This window comes from Saccoglossus kowalevskii, chromosome 16 (genome assembly GCF_978046115.1).
Source record: "Saccoglossus kowalevskii chromosome 16, keSacKowa6.1, whole genome shotgun sequence".
NCBI classification, from domain to species: Eukaryota; Metazoa; Hemichordata; class Enteropneusta; family Harrimaniidae; genus Saccoglossus; species Saccoglossus kowalevskii.
This window is the reverse complement of record NC_140656.1, coordinates 3,174,406-3,196,676: the sequence shown is the minus strand read 5'-3', so window position 1 is coordinate 3,196,676 and position 22,271 is coordinate 3,174,406. Positions and strand designations below refer to the sequence as shown.

Genomic DNA, 22,271 nt, shown 5'->3' with positions numbered 1-22,271 from the left:
ATTCAATTTCATATATTAGTAATTGGTGATTTGAAGTGTCATAGCAACTGCGACCACGCCCTTATTAAAAAATGAAGAGCTTGTTAATTGGATATTGTTGAATTAACTCAATAATTAACTCATTAATATTAATGAAAACTCGTGGTGTCACAATACCATTTTTGGATTGAATTCAATCAGCCATTTCGATCGATATAGTTATATTTATAAAACGTTTATAACGTAGCAAGGTTTCTGTCGTTAACTGTGTATTTGTTTACTTCTGTGAACATTACATTAGTATTAAAATTTGAAGCAGTTGATTATTTCATTCTAGTACTGTTTTTTCCATGTTGAAGCATGAACTTGATAAAATCGATTACTGCATGATCTTCTAGTATGTTGAATAAAATAATGTTGAAAGCTGTTTGATGTCAGTACTTGGAGATTGTTATTAAACTCCGCACTCGTATTATGATTCTATTTCGTATCTGAACTAAAGGTTTTCTCACAGGGTACCAGCTCTGTACATGTAGTTCCCATTGTTTAGGCTATATAATGATTTTAAATACCAGCATTCCAAACCATGACGCATCCAATCAACAGTTTAAACAATCAGTTTATTTTCACAAGTGTAAAAACGGGCGTTAATGATAAAACAGCATAATGATGGTATTATTTGCACAGATACATGGAACCACACTGGCATTGTTATTTCAATTCGAGGTATTATTGAAATCTAAGCATGGTCTTTATAATCGGAAACACATTGTCACCTCTCAACATAGCCTGACGAGTCGCGTGAGCTGCGCCCTCTGCGATGCTCCAAACCCTGTCAGGCGTTAGTGAGGTTTGATGCCGTTCGGTCGGCGAGGGCCTACTCACGCCTACATGCCAGGCTACTTTCAACAAAGATCCACGAGAAACAGCTGAAAAATTTGACTCAACATCCCGTTCCATTTTATAGCAATGTCGATCAACATTTTAATGTGATTTTAGAGAATGTTTCGTTAACCATGTTAAACACCAACCGGCAGTCTTGGGGTTGTTTTGACGTTACGACAGACACACTCAGATATACAAACATCACTAATCACCAAGATCAAAAACTAATTAATTTAGATATAAACAAATTAGTAAAATTAGTGAACAAGCCAAATTAATTAATTAAATGCAACTTTTCTACAAGGCATCGATATATTACACAAAGTACTACACATATACTTGATATATCACCTATTCTGTTTTGTTCAGTTTCCGATGTTGTCCAACAACGTCACACTCTCATGTGCTTTAAAACACGATCAATTCAGGTATACACGAGTTATAACCAATAAACGATGAGCTGAATAAATCACAATGCGAATATTTATTGTTGTGATTATTATGCGTACATCGTTGACAAACAATTTTTCACGTCCGTATGACCCGCTTTTATCATATTGCGGTTTGCCAAATAATGCTATATGGCTTATTTTGAAGGGAAAGCGTACAAACTTTCTATGTCACCATAGACCCTCTAAAAAGAGGGTCTATGATGTCACCTAATTTAAAATCAGTCTTTTTATCCAAGTTTGTGAGGTTCGATTTATTAAGCAAGTGTAGCCTTTGGCTAGTTTAGAATCAGTAATAAAGCCAACACACCATGTATTGCGATTTTTAATATTCCTGTTTACCCGTGTCACCGTTTTTCTCTCAGCAGAATCACATTTTGTCTGCGTGTCCAGCGAATGTAACGCAAGTGAAAGCGCCACCAGTGTTAGGAGTGAGAGAGTCACCTTAACAGCACCATGCCAACATTATTTGGAACAATTCGAACGCGTGTTTGTACACAATCAGTGGCTTTCTATCGCACTTCTGCACTACAGATTTGTAATTGCTGTCATATTGCGTGTGTTGTCTTATCAATTCCGTCGTTGAAGCTGTAATATGGGTAAGTGTGTGAAAACACGACAATGACATCTTCTTGATATCGCAATCCCGCGTAACTGCGCGAACGGAAATGATCACATCACGCGGAGACAAGATTGGCGGCTGCTACTATTACTATGTACAAGATACGCCCACAAATAAACAGTAAATTATAATAATGCTGATAATTTTATAGATTGACATTGACTTGATGATTTAACATAGACACAAAGGCATGATAGTCTGATCTCCATGATATGCCATTACGGTGGCTCACTGGCACTTGTAACACTACAGTCGGATGACGCTCAGACAAGTATTATAAAAGGAAAACAAACATGGCGCACATCTTAACAAAGGAAAAGATGCGTTACAAATTTTGTTCTCTCAGTAGCGTGACGATGACACCAGGAAACAAAACACCATATATCTGGCATCAATCGATCGTAGTGTTACACGCCAACGTGTCATGTTCGTTGTTGACTGCGGTATATTCATGTTTGTCTGTCCCTTCGTTCACAGATGCGACTATTCCGGGATATACAAGTGACGTTGAGTCTACGATCTCATTTGAAATGGTTACATTGTAAGTCAAATAATTCATATTTATTCACCGTATGTAAGCAATCACTGTGTATGTACATCCACGGACAGTCCCTCTATATGCGTTCACAGAGAGACTGTGATCAACTGCATTAGTTTTAGCATACTTACTTTTAAATCGATCTCATTCTTTCTTGCCCTAACCCTAATCAAACCATGAACAGAATATTATTTTTTTCTGATTTTACAATTAGTAATGACTTGTGACTAGTAGTATTAGTTGATATGTGGTGTTTCTGGTATTAAAATTTGTGATGTTTTTAATAGCCGTTGTCAATACTACTAGTATTTTTGAACGTTTTTTTGTAACTGGGTAATTTTGGTCTACACAATCTCCATTGGCTTTGAACAAATTGTTTAGAAATTGTATTGGTACAATTATACAGCTTAATTATTTATTTCTTTTTTTCTTTTATCTGCCTCAAAATCATCCATGCTAGCTTTTTACAGCTAAAGGAACTCAAATATTTTGCTGATACCTAAGTACCATAAGATTACTTACAATTATCTAAAAATGTCAATTCCATGTGTAAATATTATGTTTAATCACTAACAAACGCACCTGCGCATCTGAATGAACTCTCAATCTCATCTTCATTGTTTACAGAAATCAGGCAACAGATCTGGAGCTCTTTTGGAGCAGTGTTATCATTGATAACGCCATCACCCAAGCTCAGCTCATCTTCATGAAAGAAGAAGAAAATGAAAGTTTGACGTATGAGGGCACTGATCTTGAATCTAAGCCAGATAATTTGGTTGTGATGAAGAGCAGACAGATACCACCAGTAGCTTTGAGTACTGCAAGTAAGGACATAGGTAATACAAACCTTTATGAAATGTCAGTGAACACGGCAACGTCAGCAAAAAGTGTGTATGGCAAGGCCAGGGAACCAGAAGTGACCAAGGGAGCATATGATGACACCAATGCTGGTTTGACCTTGCTCAGTCCTGAATATGAAGGAACAAGTCAGGTAAAGAAAATAGAAATGAGTGACGAGGAGGCTATGATTAGTTTAAGTATTGTAAACTTGGCTACGTCACGTGCTAAGCTACAATATGCCCAGGAGGAATTACAGAAACAAAATGTGAAAGCTGAAATGGCTCACATTTCTAGTTACGTTGGTCATTATATCAAAGAAGTTACGTCATCTGCTGTATTGAGGTACTATGAAGAAATTGGGCAAGCTGGGTCACCAGTGAGCAATAAATCAGATGTGACGGGGTCACCAGTGAACAATAAATCAGATGTGATGGTGTCACCAGTGAACAATAAATCAGAAGTGATGGGGTCACCAGTGAACAATAAATCAGAAGTGAGGGGGTCACCAGTGAACAATAAATCAGATGTGATGGGGTCACCAGTGAACAATAAATCAGAAGTGAGGGGGCCACCAATGACAATGGACAATGGATCAGAGGACATTAAACTGTTGGACAAAAAATTGGATATGATTTTATCACTTCTCAACAAATTAGATATGGGGAACTCAGCAGTTGACACAAAAAGTGACAAAGTTGACACCAATTCTCTGGAATCTTTAGATCCATGCGAAGATAACGCTAAGGGAGCAGTTGGAGAAGTCAGGAGAAATGTTATTGATTGCTTAGAGAAGCAAAGTTTTTCTGTAATACAACATGCATGCCAAAGTATGACTACAGAGGAAATACAGACACCACAGAGTGCTTGGCACAGTAATGATGTCATTACCCAAGATGCTTCGGTACAGACCCCGAGGCAACGAAAGAAGAAATCCGTAAACACTGGCGAGAACACAAATAAATCTTATAACTTAAAAGAAAGAATGATCCAAAAAAATAAGCGTGTGAAACCTCACAGTAATGGTAATGAAATTCCGTTATCAGACACAAAAACAGACATGAAGAAGGGTAAACAGACAATGCAGGATAAACTGAATAATACTACAAAGGCAAAAGCAGAAAAGACAAATGAAGAAACAAACAAACCAAGTCAATTAAAAAAAGAACAGGGCAAAATGAGTAAGTCAAAGAAGCAGGACAAATCAGGGAAAAGGAGTCAGGTGAAACAAGAGGAAGAGAAATTAGCTAAAGCTGAAGGAAAGTTGATCGACAACACAACACCCAAAACACATAGTTTCTTCTCGCACATCAAGAGAAAACAAAAGAAGACAAAAAAGAGCAAAGACGAAGAGCCAAATGATAAACAAAGTAGCGATACATTGGGATCTGTCGAGAACGGTGCTATAAAACCAACAAAAAAGGAGAGTTGGGTCAAAAGACTGAAGAGGAAATTATCTAAATCGTCAACATCCAGTGAAAAAGCCATGACAGCAAAAAATGAGGGAGCAGAAATTAGCAATAATTAAAAAAAAAAAAAGGAATTATAATCTGCATATTATGTAATTTTTAAAATTTAATAATAATTATATCTGTTTGTATTGTACACTTGTATATCTGTGTTATTTCATAAGTGTATATTTAAATAATAACACATGTTTGTGAGGGCATTATCAAGATTTGTTCCCAGCCCAAGAGGAGATTACAAATCGTGATTGCTTGAATGACCATGTGTTAGTTATTTTATCACATCCAACAAACATCTACCTTGCACAATCACATCTAACACATTTCTCACACCTGTTCTCCCACAAAATAACAACACTTATATTTGAAGAATGCAATATTTTATTTCATGTATTACATTTTAATAACACAATTACTAAATATCAAAAAACAACTGCAAAATAAACAGTAAATATTACTTTTAGCAGTGTGTACTCAGTTATAGTTACACTCAATAAATTGAGTATAATATTATTAGAATAAATTGAGAACATCTCAAACGTAAGTTACTTTACTCGCCAGATCAAAATGTCAGCAAGCTGTTGAAGTTGCTGTAATGACTTTCTCACGAACACACCACGTATTCACAAGCTTCGAGCGTTCTCTGTGAACATCAGCGTAGCACGCGTAGAACGCTCACAAGCGCATAGTACGCGCCGCAGCGATCCCGGATGCAACTTCCCAGTGGTACTTCGCTGTACATATTTGCTTCGTATAAAGAATATCCTAATCATCAAAACAGTCAATCTTATCCATTCTGGTACGTTTGCTGTCTATATTGAATGGCTAAATTTACTCCAAAACCTTGAAAGCAGCAGCGGGACAGCAACAGTACAGTAAACGACAATTTGTTATGCGCAGTAGCGTTGCGCAGTAGTTTCAGTGACGTCACCATGTAATATCCATCTTCAACGTCATGCGAGTTTCGCCCAATCACGGCATGCGTAACAGTGAGATGTGATAACAGTGCCGCCTGGTAGTGGTCTATTTGTGATACTTAACCCGCATGCAGTGCGATGTGGTCTATATACGTTTTGTTATCAAATTTTGTGACTTCAAATCTTTACCACAATGCAATATCTAACAATGCCTAAAATTTGCCTGTGGGTAACATCATAAACTATCGATTTGAAAAAAATGTCCACTCCAAGTCTATCCAAGTATATCTTGGTTGTTTCGGCACTAACCTGACTAACCCCATAATGTATGTTTTTTAAGTGATCAACAAGAGTATGTATTGCCATGAATGTATATACTTCATAATTGTCGATAGGCTGGAGAGGAGAGCATTTAGAAGTCAAGTTAACTAATCAGGAAAACGTAATTACCTGAAAAATGTTAAATATCGAAAACAGGAGAGATTGCTGCAAGCTAAGCAGAGATGGCAAGTCATAAATCGCCAATAAGTATTAGTCAAGCTTTTTCTTTTACAAAAATAAAAAATAAAAAACGAACTCAGGCCGGGGTATATTCAATGTATGAGAGGGGTATTCGGATTGCAGGATATATATGATGTAATAACCAAAAGCAAACATTTTGATCCACAAATTAAAGAGTACATTTCGTTACTATGATACAGTTTTGAGATAATGCTTTATTTATTTGTAGTATGAAATTGCAGTTTGAATAAAAACCAACGATAAAGTCGTTTGTGAGTAATTACATATATTTAAATGTTTTAGTTCCTATTAGTACAATTATTTCTTAATTTGTTAGATTTGTAACTTTCATAATTCATTTACTTAAATAATTGTTGAAAAATGACATCAGTAACTAAAACACCATGCGCGTTTGTCAATAACCTGCCGATTTACCACCCTTTCTCTCGTCCGAAAACCCGTATATCCATCCGCCACGACGTAAAATTCCCTGCACAGCTTGCTCTGCATCGGACCCCATTACATACATCACGTGACCTTTCGACTGTAGTCCTTCAATAATTTGCTGACGAAACAACAAAAGAATGAGACATAAATAGCCGTGGCTAATAAAATGCACATTCGAAAGTTAGTCACACGTATGCAAACTGCAATTAGAGTTATTCCACATTCAAAATGACTACTAGTAGTAATGACATCATAGTCACATAGAATTGCGATTCAATTAAGTGTAATTAAATAAAAGTTGAATATCCCGTGACTTAACATAGAAATGTTTGCGAAGCTTAGGTTTAGTAAAGGGGTAGGCCATGTGACCATATCACGTTAACCCACGATCCTGACCGACGTCACACGATTGTATTGTGTGGTAAGTGTCTGGAAGAATCAACCAACTCGAAGTTTCCGACTTTAGAATCGATTTCAAGTCAAAAACTCGTCGGTAGTTTTCCATTACATAATAAGTTATACCTGGTTTAATTGTGGCTGATATCCTGCTTCCGTCGGTAATAGTTGGTGATGTATTCGAGGTCTCATGATCGCCTCTTCCAAGGAATCCCCAAACCACATTGCGTTGATGATTGCCTGCGAATAAAATAGATCAATGGTTTCGTTGACACATGACTAGCTTTGTATGCTACACTTTTACCAGTTTCTATAAACACTAAGACAATCACAGGGTAACCTTAAATACTGGTTTAAAAAAACAGAAATCCGTAACAAATGTTTCTATTATATAGCAAATGAGATAGATATACTTTCACGTAGCAATAAATAGAGACAAATAATTAAATAAATAAATAAATAAATAAATAAATAAATAAATAAATAAATAAATAAATAAATAAATAAATAAATACAAACAAAGCAGAATTATAATTATTTTGTCGAAGCCAATATAAAAATTGTACAAAAGATTATTTGAAGTGAAATTTTGTTTTTCAATTGTACCCTCAATATGGACTCAATAACTTGAATGATAATTATTGAGTATTGTATTTCTGTGAAAATATAGCAGCATTGACTGGTGCCGCCATGCTCTTTCGCTTATGATTCAACCAGTATGGAAGAGAGTTATGGCATATGGCATATGGGCAGCCGGTAGCTTATTTCTATATGGTGCTATATATATATATATATAGAAAAACTCACCAAAGACATGCTGGATATGATGCGACTTCCGCCAGAAGCTCCCGCCATCATAACAACATCCCCAGTTTTATCAACGATAATAGAAGGAGACATTGACGACAGAGGGCGTTTTCCAGGAGTAATGTAATTTGCCGGAGATGGTTCATAGCCCCACGTATTGGTCAGACCCGGTGTTGAGAAATCGTCCATTTCGTCGTTGTATATAATACCAGTCACATTGCCCACGACTTGAGAACCGAAACTGGAAAACAAATGGTAAGGTAGGAATGTTCTTTTACTGGAATATATCAGCTGTGGTGGTGTAATTATTACTGATTCATCCTCTCATGTCGTTATTATTTCATGTCTGCTAGTGGTGTCTAACCTACACCACCCTTTACATCATACTCGTAAATATTTGTGTAAAATTAATGATTATTTTCTGCTATATATCATTCTTTATGCAATGACGAAATCAATATTTGTCAAAAAGCTTAATAAACACACCATTCGCGCCCTCTAGCGACAAAATTCCGTTCGCATCGTCGATCAATTTTGATTTGCAATCGCTCGTTTGATTTTGGCGAACGACTTCACGTAATGACTGAACTGAGTTTTCCCAGAAAACATTCGTCGCGAGAGGGCGCTTCTTATTTGCAAGGCATACACATATTACACTAACTCATAGTTTATTGTGCTGGTCATGGACACGGCGTTTCCGTGTTCATCCAGGATGCATATATGCGAGGTTCCCGCATCGTCGATTTGTGAATATATCCCTCCATAATACTGCGTTTTGTGTGTCATGGTATCCGTGATTCTAGATCGTAATTCTTCGGCCAGTTGTCCAGTTTGCATGGATTCAACGAGCTAACAGAGAAAAAAAAAGATGTGTTAACTAAGACGACTTTACATCAAAGTTGTTCTTGGTGTTCACGCGAGACATAATAATGAGCGTGAGAAGAAACCGAGAATCAAATACCAGTATTTTATATTGACACGTGATCAATGAACAGTGATTGCAACACGGATATGTCTTCCTATATTCATGGAATTCAATATTCGGTTTCAATTTTGATATCACACTGTCATCCACTATACTCTTTCCACTGTCACCCCCTCCCCCCTCTTCAATCACATACAAGCATACGAACTCATCATTGTTCAGATTACGTGATAGGTAATATTAGAGTTAAGGGAGAGGAGGTATAATATGATAAATAAAGATAAGTTTGTAAGCTTTACGTGAAAAAATAAATAAACGCTATGTGTAAGTTAATCGACGATTTCCGAGTTGTAAAGATGAAAGTGTATTTCATTTCCACCGTAAGAGGGAGCATGTGATGCACTTTACTTCTGTACGCACGGGACTCGATGTGGAAAAAGGCTACTAGTATATCATTCCGCACTAAATGTTCAGACCCAAACACTTTGTCGATTTACATTTTTGGAATTAAATTGTTTATTTAGATTAGTTCTCACTGCTTTATAAACTGAAAGTCACATCGAATCATTGTGGCATGATCACAGCGCATTGTAAATTCTTGTTTTCGTATTTCTCATAAAAAATAGGTAATGCTGTTTTATAGTGACACAAGTTTGTATTCGTCTTTACGTACTCAGAGAACATTCTGTTATTATGTTACATTTCCACGAATCAAATAACCAAAACACGATGAGTTGTCATTCTCATAAAATAACATTGAAAAGCGGCAAAATTCGTTATTTTACCTCATGGAAATATTCGTGTTCGTTACAACGCTTATTCTTTAGAGGGGAAGTCATGTCATATTTGTACTACATTTTGCGAGATACACATTGATTTTTAACAGTTTTGTAAAAAAAATGTGTCAAATGAATGAGTTTTTAAGCGACGACATTACGATGTTTATTTTTAAATGGTTACTTAGGACAAGCGATTGCCAACTATTATCTACATGTATTATATTGATTTTTGACTCTACTGAACGCGAGCTCTGAACAGTGCTACTAAATTGCGCAAATGACTATGACGTATTTGCTGTGCCCTCACGGCAGAATGGGCGTTTGAGGGAACTCGGAAATAGTCACTTGGAGTCGTTCACCTCTCTGATGTCGACAAACGACGTATCTCCTAACTCAGTCCTTCTTGCATATGATAGTTTGAACGCTTCGAGCACTCGGTGATAAGTGAGGATGGCTTCATCAACTTTGGAAATACTCTCCCGCGTGAAATTAAAACCTGAAAATAAATAATTGACGCTTGGAAGTAATGGCGCTCACAAGGGGTGGATCGTAAATTCAATAATTTTTAATAAAATGCGACAAAGTGTAAGAGTTAAATTATCGACCTGACTGAAATCAAGCAACGACAAGAATAATACCTTCTAGAATATTCAGAATAAGTTGTAAAACAACGCCACTTGACGGTGGGGGCGGTGAGTACATAGTGTTGTCATTCAGCTTAATCGTGACTGGTTGACGTCTAACAGGTGAATACAATTTTAAGTCTTCCAGCGTGATTATTCCGCCTGAAACAGAATAAATTGCATTCACCTGCATTTAGTTGGCTCTATTATCTGGGAGTACTGTTTTTTTGTTCCGGACATTGAATTTTTGTGTTGTCTCTCCTGACTTTTTTTTTTACAATTTTTGTTTGAAAATGTAGATGCAAAACAATAAAATGAACATATAAATATGAAACACAAGATTCTAACTTGACAAATGCGACTCGCAAATGTAAGACGCACCGTTCGCCACCGAGAAGTACATATAATCCGCATGGAATTGTACAAGACAGCATCGCTGTCTTGCGGTTTGCCACTCCCAATTCCCTGTACTATATATTCCGTTCGGTGTTTCGTGCATTTATAATATAATAGAATAGAAAAGAATAAAATATTTTCTATAGCAACGGTACTCACCAGCTGCCTGTATCTCTGATACGATTTGTTGGGAAAGATCGCCATTATAGAAAACCCTCTCACCACCTGCAGCTATTTTTTTGAAAGTTTCAGCTAACAACGGCATAGTGAATTGTTCACCAGTTCTAACCAACTGTCCATTATCCTTGACGAAGATGGTACTGTAAAAAGAAGAACATGCTCAGTATCGCATAGCGATGTCAACACCTATGGACGATAATAATGGAAAAACATTACTAAAACGACCCCAGTACCATACACCATTCTTATAAATCGCGCCCTCTAGTGACAAAGAGTTTCCGTGACGTAAATGTGGCATACACGCCGTTTAACCCTTATCCTGTCAGCACCCTGCACTTTTACATTGACTTGAACAGATAAGGATTAGGGCAGCGATATCGTTTGATCGTAAAAGACAATGCAGCTAGACATATTTGTCGATTTAAACAACATTGTCTTGACATCATTTTGATGTCTGTCACTAGAGGACGCAGTTTATACGAATGATGTATTTGTTTGGACAAGTTATAATATTTCACGATATACAATAGTATTTTATGTATCCAAAATAACGTAATAAAATAGTATGTATTGGCTCAAGCACAGTTATGAATCACACAACATTAAGGGTGAAATGACGCTGTCCCGGTAACAAGGTCACGTGACAGACTCGCGAAGCTTGAACAGAAGATCATACCTTAATATTGTATTGTTGCGTACTATATCTTCATTTTTAGTGACGAAATAAAACTGAGCTTCAGTCATTATGATCCCATTTTCCATCATGTCGATAGTTGGTTGAAAAAGTCGTTCCCATGGTAATTTGCCAAAACGTTGGTGAGCCATCCAGTAGCCAGCTATTTCACCAGGTACTCCTATAGACAACCCTCCTGTTGACAATTAAATCACGCACTGTTAGGTTGGATACTGTGAGCATATTACGTAAAAATCACGACTTATATATTGTGAGGTTCCGACTCAACTTTCTGGATCGACTTTATGGAAAGTTGAACACATCGAACTGGCCAGTTTTCTTCTAGATCTGTTCTATTACACACGAGACATGCATTACATGCCAGTATGTTTCAAAATGAAGTAAACTGACAATTCGGACGAGCTAGTGGAATTTTCCTTTTAAAAATGCAAAATAAACACATATTTGTCAATATCGTATATAACTGTATCGTATAGTATCATTTATTTATTTTAATTTTGCATTACAGACAGACTTATTTCAATGATGTCGTTTCAAATGGCCCATCCCTGATTACCCTACTTACCGACCACTGATGAGTGATTGAGAAACATAAACTGGGTAGCTTCTCCCGGAGCAGTCTCTCTCGCATCGATAATCTCTGCCGTTTTGTGATAGCGATTATATACAGTCATGAAACCCCCTCCACCAATGCCGCTTCCATGGCATTGAACAACTCCGTTACATAGATGTACTGCGATGGCAGCATCTACTGCATGCCCACCATCTTGAAGTGCTTCTCTGTATGAAATTGAAAAAGTTATTTATTTTAAAGGACAGTGGTCGTCGCAGCACGCATGCGCGAGATATGGGTCTCATATGAACAAAGCTGACGACTTTGACTGTTGCGCAGACCAACGAATACAAACTGGACCAATACCAAGCTTTAACTAGTTAATTTCTTTAGTGATTCATTGGAAGGTATGGAAAGAGTCACCGGCGGTAATTAGTACACGTCCGCGTGCACTCATCCTCGTGAATTACACTAGAAGAGCGCATTAAACTATGGGATAATCAATGTTTATCAATACAAATGTCGCACATGCGCGGTGCAACGACCACTGCCATTTAAGTAATCGCCAGACCAAAAGAAGCGAACACTATAATACAATTAAATCACGAATCAGTGAGGAATACACTACGTGTTAGGTTCGTTTGTTTGCAAGCGTAAATTCTTTAGACACTTTGGAATGAGTCGCGATTGTACTAGATGTAGTTGCTGTACATTTTCCCCACACTAAGATTAATTTCTGTTTTTCTCCATTTCCTGATAAGAGGACTCACTTCTAGCGAATTGTAGTCCGTGTAGTTTCATTGACATTTTCGCACAAAAAATGGTCCAATAATACACAATTTGACATTTTTTTGAGCAATTGGTGAAAAGTCTCATCATATCTGAAAATTGTGTCTAGCTAATAATCAATCATGACATGTTCTGAAAAAAACATTTAGAATTTGTTACAAATTATTCAATGTTATAATGTTGAAACAAATAAATGGGATAAATGCGCATGAACGACCCCTCACCTTCCAATAATAGAGCACACGGCGGCATCCGAGGCCACTGCAGCATGCTCGTATGCGTCTCGACCTTCCACTTGACCTGGCAATTTAGTAGATTCTTGTGTTGTTGTTATATCGTCAGAAACACCGACTGAAATTGTCTTGTCCTGACCCGCCGTAACGCTGACAATCAAACCTATTGCCAATCCAATACACACTAAGACGAGCACTACCAAACATATCACAGATTTCTTTGTACTGTGTTACGATAATAAACATCAACAAAATATTAGAAATAGCTTTTCTGCATTTCACACAGCTTCAAAAAAAAGATGTAAATATTTTGGACAACTTTTTGATTGAACACTCATATGCTCCACAATAAGTTTACATTTTATGCAACGTAACGTTCAGCAACATCAATGAGGTTTCTCCATATCAATGATGCTGAAGGTTGTGTTCGTATACGAAGCCCACACATACGCGACACTACCAGATATATACACAAGCTAACACACTCCCACTATGTCATACGCTGTAATATGCAATTACAATTCTGGTTCCCCCATAACTCTGGATAGTAATGTTAGTATCATTTATAAATAAATTATCAATTTTATTAAGGCTAAATGTTATGTTTTTGTAAGTAGAATAATATTACCAGTAATCCCAAGTTATTTAATAAGGCACTCATAACAACACGATTCGATTTACAAACACATACCATATTATTGACAGTTTTTTCTCTGCTGGGACAACTGAAAACAGACTTTGGTCGTCTATTTATGCGTGCCTCAAGTCTGTGAATCCAACAACAATCTCCACTTCTGACAGCATTCACCTACCCAGACAAAGTACCTAACGTTTCCTCTTGTAGTTTGGCCCATTGCGTAATCTTGATAAGTGATTGAAAGAATTAAAAGATGCTCGAGAAGTTTTGTTAAAATTTTATCAAAATGACAACTTTAGACCTAAACGAGTTATTAACTCTAAATTACTGGTAATCATATTTTACAAAAACCCTCACAAAAATACTCTGACAATGCCAATAATATTAATAAAAAATGACATATGTCATCAGGTACAATGTGTACACAACTATAAAAAGCATGTACTGTACAATGCAAAACAAGTAAACTAATACTGATTTTATTCAATAATTTAAATCCTATTTATCTTAGCGCATGGAATGATGTGAAATATTGGCAATGAGAGTTCCTACAAAACAACTGTGGAACGAGTGCGCCTCAACTCATAGAGAGACAGTTCACTACGTACTGGAATGCAGAAATAAATAGTGACAATAAAAATACAAAATATTCACACGGCAAGAGGAATTTACAGAATATTTTCAAATACACAACATAATCCAACTGTAGAATACGTGAACAATTAAACCTATTTCGATTATGTAACTATTGTTAAAAACAGGTAGAAACACAAAAACAGCTGAAAACAGAATATATGAATTACATGATGAAGGAGAAGGGGTAAGTTCCGGTTCATTATATCGTGTCTAATTTATAAACAGCAAAGACAAAGTCTACATAAACATAATAATCACTAAAAAAGCGAAATTTATTAAATGCAACTTTGTAAAAGGTAGCAACATCAAATGATTGCGTAGGGAGAGTGCGTTGCAACAACTGTATACATACATTTTTTTAATTATTATGTCTGTTTTTTTGTTTTGTTTAGTTCATGTAACTTTAGTGACATTACTGCTGATTTCCCAAGGGGTAGTGCTGTGTCTAACAAATAATAACGACATCCACAACGAAGACAGGAAATATATAAACTTGATTTGTTTTTACTATTGCACCAAGTGAACCACAATGATACGATAAGTCACATGTACTTAATTGTTTGATGTCCCCAATATTTACCGAGAATCGGAGGGCGGGGTGAGGTTAACATAATGCACATATATTCGTTGAAAGACGATATACTGACTAGTATCATGCAATATATCAGTTGTTGTACACACCATGCTTTCGGTAACCTCATGTCGTGAGGTCATTGCGATAAGTCATTTGCATACTACACTGGAATTGAAGTGGTCTCATTTCCTCTTCGTGGTTTCAGAGGTATCTTGTTAGATTGCATTCTGGTCCACTGCATTATTATTCAGAACATGGTCTTTGCAACCACCAATCATATAATTTAGTAGATACTTTTTATTATAATGTAGCACACATTATTTACAGCACTTTAGTGGGCAGTCAAAACAACTATATGAATCTAAAATGATCATCAAAACTGACTGATGTATCAGAAATTAACAATCACCGTTTCACTAGGTAATATGTGTGAAAGCTAACTTGATGCATAGAAGATTTTAAAAAGTTCAAAACAACTTTTTTTACAAAATAGTTTCTAAATATATTCACTAAAAAAAATAAGGTAACTTTGTGAAATATAAACAAATCGAATAGCATCCACGGCCCTGACTCGTCAAGTATCATTGGGTGGTGCCAGATTGTTTCCAACAAACTTATACGATAATTACGGCATGGAACACTTTTTATTATCCCATTTTCAAATCAAAACTAAAACAACAGGTGAGTCAGTACTCACAGAAAACGTGCTGCTGTAACGAAGGAAGTATTTTAGATCATTGTTGACCAAGAACTTACTGTCCCACAAAAGATTTACTTGGCACCCTCCAGCTCACTTTGTAAGTCCATTTCTCAATCGGTGGTACCAATTTGTTGTAGTGTCCTGCACACATGGCAGTCCCATATCCAGTATTCCCAGATCACACTATGCTCTCATGTTTTCCTTGCTCCTCTCTATTTCCCCTGTACCAGCTACGACACCCCCATTTCCACTCTATACATATGTATTCTGAAACTTTCACACCGTCCATTGTATTCACAGACATACAACGTCCATAATTGGCATTAAATTTGCGTTCAAATTTATAACAACCCTTGTAAGACGCGTAAACTGGTCCTTGATGTTGAAATGTAATAGCATACGAACAAAGTTTACTGCAGTCCGTGATTTGCTCGCAACTTAAATCATTTTGTTCAATTCATCCTGATTATTAAACTTGTAACCTCAAATTGTTATGAAGTCGCATTTTTCCGATTGTCAAGAACTCATTTTTAAATTCACAATCATGTACCTGATTTGTATATATTAAAAATGTGACCCATACATCGCAAATATCTTGACAAGATAATATGTCCTGAAATAAATCCTGAAAATTAACTATATTCTAAAAACAGATCTGAGAAAAAATAACTCAATTCCTTGCAAAATAAATTGTATATATTAGAATGAATGTAAGACCGTAAAGCGTCTATTGGGAAAACCATGAATTAAAGTTTCTATAGATATATTGCCCTCTATCAGGGCTTTACGAAAATGGGTTGATATAGTTAGGTTATACGAAATATGTTAATTAAAATGTGACTGTATGGGTATTTTACCGCGGTTGCCACCTTAATATCAAGCTTGTTGCCAGGCAAAACGACGAACACGTGAATTAATAATAGAGCTAGTTACTGGTCATACAGACATAACATCACATACACAATGAACTTAACTATGCCCAGAATGCTACAGAAGTGCTGTACAATGCAGTAAACACCAGATGTCACAGTAAGTGGATTTATGTATCCAGTTAAAACAACTAACAAGACCAATATGAGCCGTAATATAGAGCCAATGGCATGGTAGACGAAGACTAAAATGGAAAATGAAATACACTTACCCGAAAAACTTTTTAGACGGCATGACTTCAAATATAAGGTTGCCCCATTAAATGACCGATTCAAAGAAATGGCATTATTATTTAAAACGAGGCTACAGCTACGTAACAGGTACAGTCCATTTTTTTATTGGAGTGTAATAATACTAGCAAACACTATACGATTCATTAACGCCTCGTATATTTCTGAAGAAAGGAAAATTCATAAAAATGGAGAAAAACTGTACATTTTTGTGGAAAATCCTTTTTTTTGCAATATATTAACATTTTAAAATTTCGTTAACGCTTGCTTGTACACCCTCAATTAAAATATAACGGTCTAACAAAACCCGGAACAAAACGTGCGATTATTTTCAAGCCTACCACTGCTCGCACACTAAATATTTTGACATTTCGGGCTTTGTACGTCCCATTATTGACCAACTACCTCTCGCCTATTGTTCCTTTATTCCCCAAATATTGTATTTCTCTGAAGATTTACGCTAATTATAATGTTCATTAGACGTGAATGTGAAACAACACGCGATGTTGAAAAATGTTTGTTTTAAATGGATGCAGACATAGTATGATTTGTGCTAGGGTCACAGGCTGATGCCAGACAAATAAAACCGTTTTAATTTTCGGAAAACGTTTTGATCCTTAAGAAGGTATCGACATTCTTGTTTATGTCATTGAATTATGATCTTAACTGTTCAAAAATGGCAAAATTGTCATCATTTGGTTACTACTAAAAGATTTCCATCTTAAATAATATTCAGAATTTGAACTGAACAGTTGAGAATGAGAGTAGATGAGATATTTTATACAAAATACACAGTACAAACCCACAGTTGATATACTTTTAAAATGTGATCCAATCAAATTATAAACTGGTTCACGCACCCAAATTGTCAATTCAGTAACCTCTAGTTATATCTATGTACAAAAGATCAGCATATGGTTGCGTAAGTGGAATAGTTGTCTTGTGTTATGAAAAATGGACGGCAGACACATAAAGCATGCCAGGCATGTCAGTTCAATTTAGGGTCAAATGGCTATGACTGGTCTGTAATCAACATGTGAGTTTTATAAAAAGTTGTTGCCCTCAGCCAGGCAGTTACAAGGTCATTGACCTGTTTTCCAGGAACAGTATCAACCACGACTTTAATATATTGTCTTTCTTTAAAGAATACTTTCCACAAGTCAAGAATGTATTGACAAATTCATTATCAATCAATCACAAGCCTTGCCTGTGTATGGTTTTCAGGTAGATTTAGAAGGTGGGCAATGGTTTACATCTATGCAAACTATAAAACATATATTTGTGTCAAATTTGAGTTATATTTGATCAAGAAATTAACGTTCCCATAAACATTGTTAGTTTAATATTTTGTTAACAAATAAATCCATGCTTTAATACCAGTATGAAAGACTGTAGAGGAAATATGTTTTTAACATATTTGCCAAATAGCTGCACATTTTAAAACCCATTTGAGGGCGCTGTTCATTATGAAGTATAGAGTGATTTGCCGCCGTGCTATACTGACCATACTATATAAAGTATGCATATAATTGTGTTTACAGAATGATCGGAGAGTTTGGAAAACAGTTGACCAGAACCGTTTTTTTCTAGTAACCATTTTCGTTTAAGGCGCAGTGGCCGTCGCGCAGCGCGTGTTCGAATTTCATGTATAAGTATTTCATGTATAGTATAAGTCGTTATGAGTCCCATATCGAACAGGACGCGATATGACGACGCGATATGACGACTGTCGCCCTTTAAAAAGGGGAGCAGAGGTGTGGCTTTTGACACTCTGTACATGAAATTTGAGATCTATGAATGAATTCTGTCGATAAAAACAACTTGTATGTGCTGCGAAATGCCCTAAATATCGGGTATAAAACGGGCTGTGAAGCAGACGACAAACGTCCGCTTTTCCTGGCGTCATTTCGCCTCTAGAGGGCCAGTCAAATGACGTCATCAGTGAACACTGATAATTGAACTCATTCATGCTAGTATGTCAATCCCATAGAAATGCTACTATGAAAGACCATATTAACTGACTACTTAAAAGTTGAAACATGGCAAAAGGTTGTGCGTATGAATGCCATAACGATTCATGTTATGTTTCTTGAAATCCCAAATAAAAAATCACATTGTTGGTTGCGAGAAATCGGCAGAAGAACTAACCTGAAAATGAAGACACGTACAGCGCTCTAGCTATAGTAAACAGTGAGTAAATAAATATTGTTTGAGTTAAAAACTAAATTAGAAATACGCTAATATCACTTGAACTACAGTAATCATTTCGCCCAACTTCCCACTTTTAATCGATCGCTTATCGCTTAATTTCCGACCGCACTGTATTTTCCGACCGGAAAACGACTGCATTTTTATCGTAATTTTTCTCTCACCGACCCATTGAAAACACCGACCGGTTGCCCAAACACTGGTCACTGGCACAGAAGTGATCGAAATAGTGGTTTTGAGTGATATAGTTTGGGGATACAACGGGTATTAACTATTATTAAATTCCGCACTACTCTTCAAATCTATACCACATTGTATCGTTCGCGGACGAAACTTCACCTGTGTCCAATATTAAATAACTGACTTTGCGTAATTATTATGAAATCGGTATATTACAATGTTGAAATTTTTAGAGCCGGTACAACATTGTAAACACATTTGCGTAATTAGAAAAGCAGCGCACTAAGTAAACGACCTCAAAATATACAAGTTTGCGTACAGCACCGTCAGAACTAATAACAATTTTACAAGATCGACGCGCGGAGCATGAAAGAAAAATATTGCTAAGGTAACGCGCCTGTTCAGTGCGTGACTTGGGGGTCAAACTTCGGTCAACACACACTTGATGTCAGCATCGCCGCGCAGTAAGTTACGCAAAGAAGTTCAAGTTCATATGCATCCCAAAATGATGTCGTTGATCACTCAGTCTTTTGCAAAATATTATAACTAGTTTCCAAGCGTTTTATGTAGCCAGATTTATTTAACTTTGTGAAAATATAATCTTTTTAATTTCCCAGTCCTTTCTGTTCATTCATTGTCTTGACAATGAGTGTGAATTGCTTAGACTGGCGCAGTCGGGCGATTAATTTGTTTTTGTAGTTTAAATAAAATTAAAAAAAAATCGCGAAAGAGAGGTGTTATTTATTTAATTTTATTTAAACTACAAAAACAAATTAATCGCCCGACTGCGCCAGTTTATGAATTGCTGTGCGAGCTTTTCGTATCCGACCGCTGCAGACGGCGTCATGAAATCTATGACCTGTTTGATTTCCTACTCTCTCCTAATCTAGCGATTGGTGAGAATGGTTATTAATATATTACCCGATGCACTTGTAAATCGGACAGTCATACCGCAATTGTGTTGAAACATTTTGGGGGCAGTATTAAAGTAACGTCAGAATATTGTTTAAAATAAAATATTCCATCCTAATCAAATCTAGGTCAAAGGGTCAAATTGCGTGCATATAATTATAGATAGTTAAAAACTAAATATATTTGAATGTTTGACGGCTATTCAACGTTTGTGCAAACCAGAATAAAAAAGGTAGTGTATACAATAGCGATATGACTGAGATATCATGGCATTTGTTTACAATATTGTACCGGCTCTAGTATTTGACACAGATGAAGTTGTTCGCGAACATACAGAGTGGTATAGATTTGAAGAGCCGTTCAGAATTTTCTTTGTATATCCCCAAACATTTTGACTACTCCTGTGCCAGTGACCAGTGTTTGGGCGAGCGGTCGGTGTTTTCAATAAGCGAGCGAGAGAAAAAAAAACGGTAAAAATGTGGTCGTTTTCCGGTCGGAAAATACAGTGCGGTCGGAAATTAAGCGATCGTTTAAAAAGGGAGAAGTTGGGCAAAATGAGTACTGTGGTTCAAGTGATATTAGCATATTTCTCATTTAGTTTTAACTCGTACAATATTTATTCACTCACTGTTTACTATAGCCAGAACGCTGTACTGTCTTCACTTTCACATTTTAGAACTTTGATGCTTTCACAGTTTGTATATAAAATTTGCAGACTGACATTGCGTTTCTTCGTTTGGTATAAGTATTGGTGTAGATACACTGGTATAAAAATAGTCAGGCTCAGGGGAACCTCCATACCCAGCTACATATCACTACCCCACCCCCGGGAACCAACCCGCAAGACGATGAAGACTTTTAAGGAAACAAACACCTATCTGTACGAAAAACAGAATCAGCAGCTGTGCAACCAATCAGTAGTAACATTTATTACAGGCACTGGTTATGAATGAGTAACACAGAAAAACACCAATATTTTGGGAAAAGTAATTTTTCTGATGATGTTTTATTAATTTAACTAACAAACGCATGACACATAAGCTTACTTCTAAATTAGTCCGACGATTTTCTTGGAATGACAAAATTTACAAAGGTGTGTTCAAAATTTAACAATATATGGGATTCTTTTGTCATTTAAAACAGTCAGACTAATGAACCTTTGGAATAGCAAGCTGTCCCGGACCACACACCTAACAAAAGTTCTAACATGTAACTTATATACCAATAGTTAAAATACATCATGTCAAATTAACATGATGTTACGTGACCAACAACCGTTAGAATATCAGCTGTCGGATAAAATCAAAATGGCTGTATAGCATGTAAAGGCTAGAATTTCCTAAAAAAATTACGTTAAACACTCCAAGACCCTACTCTTATGCAAAGAGAACTCTGATGATCAAATATTATGAATGCCTACCTGTGGATATGACACTTTATATTGTTAAGGATTGACGTTATGAAGAATCACTTTAATATTTAGTTGTTTTTTTAATTAAATTTTAAAAATAATATCTCATATTTATATCTGACGGTTAGGAATTTAATTTTCTATTCATCAACGTGATTTAAACTCACACAAATGTTTTCTTAACTTAACCAACAGTCTTACAATTACGACAATGCATTTCTAATGTCTTGTTATTTACGAGTAGACTCACCACACTTACACCTTATAGTGCACCTTATTTGCATTTCCCTTTAATGGATGCTCAGACCTAAATTTGAAATTGTAATTTTTTTTGTAGATGCTTAGGAATGTTTCAACAATGCTTCAGTTTCATCCGATAATGGTCATCCTTTTGACATCAATTTATTTGTAAATGACATCTAATAACTTTATCTTATATTTTTAAACACAAACAAAACACCATACTTAACTTATTGATCACATTAAAGCGAGGGAGTTGTCACCTGAGTCTACCCATGAGTCTTTGCATTTTTAGCGTGTGATGTTATAGTTGCTTGAAACACAATTCCTGGATGTGCGCAGGTGACAACCCTCCCGCATTAACAGAATCTCACCACATACGCTATTTTGCTGAATCTGGTTTCTAACTTCACCAAAAAAAATTAACATTACATATGATCACTTCTTATAACCTGCTCTATTATGATTCCTATACCAATCTTTGCATGGACATTTGTGTAAATCTTGATATATGGACAGCAAGGCACATAGCCATATTCACAATTGATTACAAAATATCATCTTGTCTGCATGCTCTCATACATCTTTCTCGTGAAC

At 36.2% G+C, this 22,271-nt stretch overlaps 1 protein-coding gene and 1 long non-coding RNA gene across 3 annotated transcripts; one reads left to right on the top strand and one right to left on the bottom strand.

The window, feature by feature from the left end:
• The first annotated feature begins 1,755 nt into the window (after positions 1-1,755).
• Positions 1,756-3,182, top strand: LOC146733609 (uncharacterized). Its single transcript, XR_014926631.1, has 3 exons — positions 1,756-1,912; positions 2,413-2,476; positions 3,101-3,182. It is a non-coding gene; the product is annotated as an uncharacterized LOC146733609 (long non-coding RNA).
• Positions 3,183-6,389: 3,207 nt separating this feature from the next.
• LOC100372526 (glutathione hydrolase 1 proenzyme-like) lies at positions 6,390-16,748 on the bottom strand. 2 transcript variants are annotated; one of them, XM_002736016.3, is made up of 11 exons: positions 16,705-16,748; positions 13,008-13,241; positions 12,007-12,221; positions 11,424-11,616; positions 10,727-10,887; positions 10,187-10,333; positions 9,908-10,044; positions 8,506-8,693; positions 7,845-8,085; positions 7,164-7,277; positions 6,390-6,759 (listed from the first exon to the last, which is right to left on the bottom strand). In XM_002736016.3, exons 1-11 carry the CDS (start codon positions 16,725-16,727, stop codon positions 6,610-6,612), a joined length of 1,803 nt encoding a protein of 600 aa, XP_002736062.3. In that variant the 5' UTR covers positions 16,728-16,748; the 3' UTR covers positions 6,390-6,609. The 2 variants fall into 2 exon arrangements, with proteins under 2 accessions (XP_002736062.3, XP_085347566.1); XM_085491440.1 differs by lacking the exon at positions 10,187-10,333.
• Positions 16,749-22,271: the final 5,523 nt, after the last annotated feature.